Source organism: Bidens hawaiensis, unplaced genomic scaffold (assembly GCF_021521415.1).
Source record: "Bidens hawaiensis isolate Kalapana, Puna unplaced genomic scaffold, B.hawaiensis_p1.1 tig00008125_1, whole genome shotgun sequence".
NCBI lineage: Eukaryota > Viridiplantae > Streptophyta > Magnoliopsida > Asterales > Asteraceae > Bidens > Bidens hawaiensis.
Genome location: NW_027491578.1, coordinates 759,480 through 768,161, shown reverse-complemented (window position 1 = coordinate 768,161; position 8,682 = coordinate 759,480). Strand labels below are relative to the sequence as shown.

The following is an 8,682-nucleotide window of genomic DNA, read 5'->3' as shown; positions in this document are numbered from 1 at the left end:
ATGGCCAGTCCTCTTATCTCCAAAATATCAATTTCAGTACATATGACCTATTTAATTTCTGAATCTTTACATGATGTTGAAAATTATGAACACAAGAGCCATATGACCTCTATTTTTCTAAATTTTATACAATCTCATGGTCTTGTTTTTCTGTCCTATTTATCCCACTTTAATTCTTCCGGCAATTTCAAACATCATACCTATAATTAAAACGGACCCCCAAAACATTGACTTAAACTGACTAGACACAAGATATTAACTTAGTGTCTACGTACAACATAAAATATATTAAATAAAAGAAAAATTGAATTTCAATAATCCCAACTATTAAGCATTGGCCACTAATAATTCAAACTATCAATATGATCGGTGATAATCCCAACTTTCAATGCTGTTATCAAAAACAATCCCGCTCTAACAATTCACTAACTCCGTTAGTTATTTTCTTTTAAGTTGTTGTGAAATAACCAAAACACCCTTACTTGTAAATAAAAATAGAGCTAAATAAAAACTAAAACCACAACCATCCACCCTTCTTCCCCATCAACCGGAGTAAGGGTTTTCCGGCCACCTTCAACCGCCGACACAAATCTGAATGCCGCCCCTGTCCATCTCCAACTAGAATCACAAACACCAGACCACAAATCTGAACACCCCCCCCCCCCCATTACCACCGAAGATAGTCACCACCGCCCCTCGTTTTTCCGGCCACGATAGAGCCACACTCCAACGACCACATCGGCGATGATTCCCCTCACTCCCGGTCTCGTTCTCCGCCCTTTTCCCATTAACCATCATCCCCTTGTCTTTCCGATAAGAATATAGGAAAACAGGATGTAGAGATAGAGAGATCTGAGCGGTGGTGTAAAGTAAATTGTCGGCAACCGTCTTTTTCTAAACCCAGAAAACTTAGCGGTGGTGTGGTGTAAAGCTCGAACACCGCCGATAGGGGATAGACAAATAGGGTGCTTGTTTTATCAGGTGGTGGTGCCTGTACCCTTCACTCGCCGGAAAAGGATCGTAGAAGAAGAAGTGACGGTGGTTGGTAAAGACAACCAAATGCAAATCTACAGTTAGGTTTTTTAAGATTTTTTTATTAATTATATTTTTTATTTGTTAGTAAGGGTATTTTGGTTATTTCACGCTAACTTAAAACAAAATATCTAACGCAGTTAGTGAATTGTTAGAGCTGGATTGTTCTTGGTAACAACATTGAAAATTGGGATTATCACTGGTCACATTGTTAGTTGGGATTATTGGTAGCCAATGCTTAATAGTTGGGATTATTGAAATCCAATTTTCCATAAATAAAATAAAACGTGACTATCTACCATATGAGCTTTACTTTTCTGAATCTTTAAACACCCTCATGGTCGTATTTTTCTGTCATGCATCTTTTAATTCTCATATTATTATATAACAAAACACATGGAATAGTTAAATATAAATAAATAAAAAACAAAAAGTGATTTGAAAATGTACTCTCAAAATCATTTAAAAAAATACCCGGGCCCGTAACAAACGACTAGTATTTCGGAATTTTCCCGTTAATTTCAAAAGTTTAACGCCCACTTTCCAACTGATTAAACTTGGCGCCTCACTGCTACCATTAACCCCCAAAATGCCTCCTCAGTCTATCTTCTCCGTCACCGTTACCGTCACCGTCATTTTAATCCGCTTCTGCGCCCTCACAGTCTCGCTCTCAGAGCCCGATTTCTCCCCATTCCCAAACTGCGAAGGCACTTTCTCTTGTGGTAATATAGACAACCTCACCTATCCTTTCACTGGTGGTAACCGCCCGGATCACTGCGGTCCACCAGAGTTCCGCCTCACCTGCCCCGACAATACCTACCCCGAGATAATTATCCAATCGGTTAATTACCGCGTTCTTGAAGTCAATTTAACCGAGAAAACCCTTGTCCTAGCCCGATCGGATTTATGGAACAATACATGTCCTGGTACTTTTGTAAACTCGACTCTCGATTCAACAATTTTCGACGCTGGTGGCGGGAAGAATGTGGATTTGACGATATTCTTCGGGTGCAGCTCGTCGCCTATGGTAATTCAACCGCAGAATCGGTTTTATTGTGACGTAGGCGGTGTGGATTTAACCGATTCGTATTTTTTGATCGGGGAGGTCCCGATTGATCCGATACTTAAGATGATTCATTGTACGAATGGAGTGACGATTCCGTTACTTAGAACTGTTGGTGCTGATCTGAATCGTAGCTTGTTGACTCTTGCGCAAGCGTTGACTTGCGGGTTTGAGGTTGTTTATAGTGATCCGTATGGTGATCAGTGTTCAATGTGTAGTAAACTGGATGGAGAATGCGGGTTTGATAGTACTACAGCTCAGTCTGTTTGCATTTGCAACAGTCGGATTTGTAGCCCACCAGGTGTTCGACGTTTTGCCTTTTATGTTATGTTAACCAAACTAAGTTTAATCGATACACGCTCGTCTCGTCGTATTAATGATTGTATTTATTTGCAGGGAGTTCCAAGAAAGGGTCTGTGATTCTAACAATAAGTATGATTTATTCACTCACTAAAAGTAATTTAATTTCTTAACGTCGCGATTATTAATTCAAGAAGCTAAATTTTACTCTTTGGTGTTGAATTCTATAGTACTTCCGACTATTGGAGCGGTTCTTGTTGGTGCTGCGATCTTGTGGGGATTATTTGTTTGTAAACAAAGGAGGAATATACGTGCTACGAAAGAACCAAGTACCACCAAAACCGAGTGCAAATCTATTCTAACAACTGATTCGAGCAGCAGATTCTATAGCTACCCTCAATCTATTTACAGTTCCAGTGTTCCGTCATATCCTTCGTTAAAAACAACTAAAGAGTTTGCAAAATGCTCGTATTTTGGAGCTCAAGTTTTCACCTTGGAAGAACTGGAAGTGGCTACGGATAACTTTAGTGATTCAAGAGAAATTGGTGATGGCGGTTGTGGAACTGTATACCATGGTAAGCTTTGAATCTTTACATTTAAACTTTGAATGTTTGATTAACTTGTTGGATTCTTTTATTAGGCAAGCTTCTTGATGGCCGTGAAGTTGCGGTGAAGCGTTTATATGAAAACAATTACAAACGGGTCGAGCAGTTCATGAACGAAGTTGCAATCTTGACAAGATTAGACCATGAAAACTTGGTCAAATTATACGGATGCACCTCAAAACGAAGCAGAGAATTACTTCTAGTTTATGAGTACATTCCAAATGGCACGGTTGCTGATCATCTTCATGGTAAACTAGCCAGGTCAAACTCAAAGTCAAAGTCAACGACAAAGTCAAACTCAGGTTTGTTTACGTGGTCCGTGCGTTTAAACATAGCCATAGAAACAGCCAAAGCACTAGCCTACCTCCACGAGTCAGACATCATCCACCGAGATGTTAAAACGCACAACATTCTTTTAGATAAAAGTTTTAAAGTCAAAGTTGCAGACTTTGGTTTGTCAAGATTGTTTCCTAACAATGCCACGCATGTATCCACCGCCCCACAAGGTACACCTGGATATGTTGACCCTGAATATTACCAGTGTTACCAGTTGACTGACAAGAGTGATGTGTACAGCTTTGGCGTTGTTCTAATTGAACTCATTTCTTCATTACAAGCGGTTGACACTAACAGAGATAGGCTTGAAATAAACCTGGCTGCAATGGCTATTAACAAGATCCAAAGCCATACATTGGATGAATTGGTTGATAAGAGTCTTGGGTTTGAGACCAATGGTTTCGTGAGGAGGATGGTCACGTTGGTGGCTGAGCTGGCGTTCAGGTGTCTACAACAGGAGTCGGGTATGAGGCCGACAATGAAGGAAGTGGTGGAAGCTTTAAGAGGGATTCAGAGTGAAGAGCTGAATGCTCAGAAACCCGAGGTTCTTGACATCGTGGTGGATGATGGTGCACTGTTTAATAATCAAAATACAGAACCACCGTCGCCTGATTATGGGGTTACTAACAAACTATATGGCAGTTGTATGCCGAATTCTTCTGATGCTTGATGGTAATGGTAGATATTTACAATGGGAATGTAAATAACAAAGTTTTAGAACTACCAAAATCATGATCATTTATTTTCAAGATGTAACATTAGTTTGAAGTTCAGTTTTGATTTTGAAGCCTGTGAAAAATCTTTTTTAGGATGCAAATTTCGTATGTTTGTGTTTTAGTTTCTTATACTATTGAAGTTGTAACATAATTTTGGTTTGTCTAAGAAATTGCAATGTTTTCCGATTTAAGTAACTTACCTGTTTACTTAGCAAGTTTTGAAACAAAGACAGCACCTTAGCTGCTTGAAAGCGAGTATTGAATTTTTGTTTATTACTTGCTACCCAATGCTAGTGTATATTATAATGGAAACCGAACATAGACTTATGAGATGGATTCAAATGCCCACATGTACCGATGGTATCTCCACTTAAGGTGAACATTCACAAAATATATATGTGCTCTAGTGCTCTACCAAGCTTTAATAGTTGGAAAAGGTTAACTTCGTTAGTTTTAAAGGGAAGAGATGATCGAATGCTGACCTCTCTAGCTCTATTACCAAATTCAGTTTACTTGACCATTAGTTGGAGCTAGGCCACTGGTCACTGATAGCTAGTTGCTATAATATGATAGCGATTTCTAAATTGTATGGGTTGTAATTGGTTTATATTTGATGTAGTTGCTAGATAGTGATAGCTAGTGATCTTTAGTTTAAACAAATTACTCCTACACTAGTGAAGTAAATGGATAGGTGATGCATGAAACTTGTATGTTTGAAGTCTAGAGATAAGGATAAAACACATTAAGAGAACGTGAAAGCTGGGACTAGTGTATTTGTAAAAGTAAAGACAAAGATAGCTGAAATTAGGAGCAAATACTCTAAATATTGGAATAAGGGTATTGATGATTGGGTCAAACTACCTATCGCTATAGTTGTTTGTCATGATTTGATATGGTTCATCAAGACCATTTCGTCTAGGGCTCCTCGCACCAGACGAAGCCCAAGTTATGGCCTTTCTAAGTTGGGTCATTTTCCGCTCTTTTTGCATTGCTAGTCCAAGTGAGTCTAATAATCAGAAGTTCGCTCTGCTCTCATCAAAGAACCGATCCAGCCAGATTCGCCAAACAAGGTGATTTATGTGGTATGGGCACATTGTAGTCGAGCCGGATTTAACGTGTCACTATGTTTTATCTTATGGGCCGGCCTACGTAATTAGTTACAAACTTACAATACTTGAACAACTCAATTTAACCAATATAAGAAATTTATTTGACTCATCACAAATTTATAGTTCGTTCTTCTTATAGACTTAGTCATAAAGTAAGTCAAAGGTGAAAAGTCTACATAAATTTATCGACATAAAACTAAACAATCAACTTCATGTTACGTTAATAATAATAATAATAATAATAATAATAATAATAATAATAATAATAATAATAATAACAATAACCCAATTGAATAAACATTGGTCACCTTTCACGCATGGCAGGAGCTGTTTGAGTGATTCCTTAAGCAATGGTGACTGACTCAAAATACCTCCCACTCGATCTCCAACCCCATTCAATATTCTCCATGAATAATAATTTCCAGTATTTGATTCCCAAATTACTCATTTTCCTCATAATCAAAACTCATTTAGCTAACTCAGAAGGATTCTACGGCACTTGCAATGCCTCGTTTAGTTGCGGGTCCATCTCCGGCTTCCAGTACCCTTTTCGGCGTCACCAGGACCCCGTACAATGTGGGTACCCGGGGTTTGAGCTAAATTGTGACCAACCGAATTTGGCCACCATTAATATTATGAATATTAATTACCGGGTTCTTGGAATGGGCCCGACAACAAAGATTCTGAAACTTGTACGAGGCGATATGATTAACTCGGTCTGTCCCATAGATCTAGTGAATACGACCATCGATCACGAGTTGTTTGATTACACCTCAAGCTATACAAACATCACTTTTTTATTTAAATGTCCAATTCCTTTTGAGTTTGGGGGGATAATGGACTCACTCTTGTGTGGTATTAATGAGGCTAGTCGAGTATTTTTATTTCCCGGGGACGTGTGAAACTAGTGTAATAATCCCGATCCCGGTTGCGTTTACTATGTCAATGGGGTTGGTTCGGACTTTCCAAGACGGGTTTGAGGTTAGGTGGAAGTTGGAATCTGGGCCGTGTACGGACTGTACCCGGTCAGGTGGTCAGTGTGAGTACGATGACACTAGACTTGCAACTACATGTGTTTGCCCTAAATCACCGCTTTTAGCTGATAGTTGCTTCAACGTTAACAAGAATAGAATTGGTGTATCTTCACCACCACCAGGTACACATCTTTTCCTTCCTAAATCTACATGTTTCTAACCCTCATTTCTTATTTGTTTGATATGTTTTATATCATTCTTTTTATACTTTTTATATCCATGTTTCAGAACAGACTAATTAAAACAATCGTTTACTAAACATATATTATGTGCAATGTTGTAAAAGTAGGATTACAAGGCCGAGTACTCTTCGAGTACTCGCTACAAGGTATGTCACCGAGACGAGTTTCTGTAAATCCGCCTAGTTACTAAGACTCGGTCAAATGTGGTCAACCTCAGCCAGAATCACATCTTATCGGTGAACTTGGACCGATTTTGACTAAAAAACCATAAAACATAATTGTTATTTCAATTTAAAGAACAAATATCATTTTTTTAATTAGTGATTAGTAATTTTTAGAATATTTTATATTTAAAAATGTATTTCTTTAATTTATATTGACATTCACCTATTTTGTTATAAATATTAGTAAACTTATGATATTTGACGTATATATAATAACCAAATATTAATTTTCTTTATATTTACCATGTTCGAGTACTCTCCGATTACTCCGCGAGTACTCCGAGTACTCCCTCCAAGGGGGTCGGCCGCATAGGGACTGCCTAGCGACTTTTGCAACATTGATTATGTGTAAATGTTTTTAACGTGATTTGAAGTAAATATGGTACAAACGATTTTAAAGAGGAAAATATATACCACTAATTACTAATGACTCAAAGAATGCAAGATCCGCTACTACTAACAATGCTTATATATAGTTAACGGTCTGATCCCTCACCAAGTTAACATACATTTTACTTTCTACCCAAAACAGGATCCAGTGGAGCTGTTCAGAAATCTAAAAGGAAATGGAAACTTGTAACTGGTGAGCAATATGTAAACTGTAGAACAACTTGTAGCATGAAAACAGGAACACACCTCTGGTTTTAAATGAGCAATGGTTCCACAAAGAAAAACATTGGTCGGTTAAGATACATCTGGCTAATGCTAAACCTCTCATGCAGGTGTCTTATGTGGCATCATAGGAATTATATTCCTGCTGTTTGTGATACTCTATCATGTAAAGAAGCTTTGGGAAATTAAAAAAGAAGCAAATCAAATAGAAATCTCCATAAGGAACAACGGAACCTTGTCCCCAAGTATTCAGAAATCAAGAAAATGACAAACTCATTCCTTGAGAAACTAGGGCAAGGAGGCTATGGAAGTGTTTATAAAGGACAATTACCTAATGGACAACTAGTTGCTGTGAAGATGCTGGCCAAAGCTAAGGGATATGGAGAAGATTTCGTGAACGAAGTCACTAGCATCAGTAAAACTTCTCATGTCAACATAGTCACGCTTTTAGGTTTTTGCATTGATGGAAAGAAAAGAGCACTACTATATGAGTTTATGCCAAATGGCTCGTTAGATAAGTTTCTACATGGCAATGGATCTCATTTGGACTGGAACACATTATTTCTAATTGCGAAAGGGATTGCACGCGGTCTAGAATACCTACACCGAGGCTGTAACACTAGGATCGTGCACTTCGATATTAAGCCTCACAACATTCTATTAGACGAAGAATTTGTCCCAAAGATATCTGATTTTGGGCTGGCAAAGTTATGCAAAAAGAAAGAGAGTATTGTGTCTGTGATGGGTGTAAGAGGCACCCCGGGATACATTGCCCCTGAAGTATTTTTCAGGACTCTTGGAGGCGCGTCGCACAAATCTGATGTGTATAGCTACGGACTGATGGTTCTTGAAATGACAGGTGCACACAAACACAATAATTGTAGCTCAACAAGCACAGGTGAAACCAATTTTCCAGACTGGATATATAAGCAAGTTGATGATGAAGAGGTAGAGGAGTTAGCTAGAAAGATGATGATAGTGAGCTTGTGGTGCATTCAATCTAATCCATCAGAACGGCCATCTATAGATAAATTTGTGGAGATGTTGGAGGGGAGCTTTGAATCATTGCAAGTTCCAACTAGATGTTTTGACTCATCTTCTACAAGGCTTTTCCGAAACTTCTCTTCCTCAAATTCACAAACAATAATGCAACTTTGAAAAGTATCAATGTCGATTAAAAAGGGCTTTTGATCCTTAAATCCCTTTCAACAAACACTGTATATATAGTCCATGTATCAAATTATGATTTAAAACTGATATATCTATATGTGTATATTATGTTTTCTTTTTAGAGGCAAAAATCATATATCAAGAAAGTCAAGTGCTTAACTTAAATGTATGTTCTATAGGAAAAGTTATTACGACATCATGTTCTGATTCCATTCTTATGTATTTATGTTATGTCATTTAGCTTTGCTTTTGTTTGTTTCACATTCTTGTGTTGTTCCTAAATATAATCAGGGTCGTCT

General features: G+C 38.0%; 1 protein-coding gene and 1 pseudogene across 1 annotated transcript; both read left to right on the top strand.

Moving 5' to 3' along the window:
- Window positions 1-1,414: 1,414 nt before the first annotated feature.
- LOC143637160 (LEAF RUST 10 DISEASE-RESISTANCE LOCUS RECEPTOR-LIKE PROTEIN KINASE-like 1.4) lies at window positions 1,415-4,276 on the top strand. The gene is made up of 4 exons (XM_077104610.1): window positions 1,415-2,396; window positions 2,492-2,527; window positions 2,626-2,970; window positions 3,036-4,276. Exons 1-4 carry the CDS (start codon window positions 1,622-1,624, stop codon window positions 4,004-4,006), a joined length of 2,127 nt encoding a protein of 708 aa, XP_076960725.1. The 5' UTR covers window positions 1,415-1,621; the 3' UTR covers window positions 4,007-4,276.
- A 1,746-nt stretch (window positions 4,277-6,022) lies between these two features.
- LOC143637127 (LEAF RUST 10 DISEASE-RESISTANCE LOCUS RECEPTOR-LIKE PROTEIN KINASE-like 2.4 pseudogene) lies at window positions 6,023-8,404 on the top strand (annotated as a pseudogene).
- The last annotated feature ends 278 nt before the right edge of the window (window positions 8,405-8,682 follow it).

Coding starts and splice junctions, on each gene's coding strand:
- LOC143637160 (XM_077104610.1), top strand. CDS start 1,622: ATGCCTCCTCAGTCTATCTTCTCCGTCACCGTTACCGTCACCGTCATT. Junction 2,528..2,625: donor GTCTGTGATTCTAACAATAA/GTATGATTTATT, acceptor TGAATTCTATAG/TACTTCCGACTATTGGAGCG. Junction 2,971..3,035: donor TTGTGGAACTGTATACCATG/GTAAGCTTTGAA, acceptor TTCTTTTATTAG/GCAAGCTTCTTGATGGCCGT.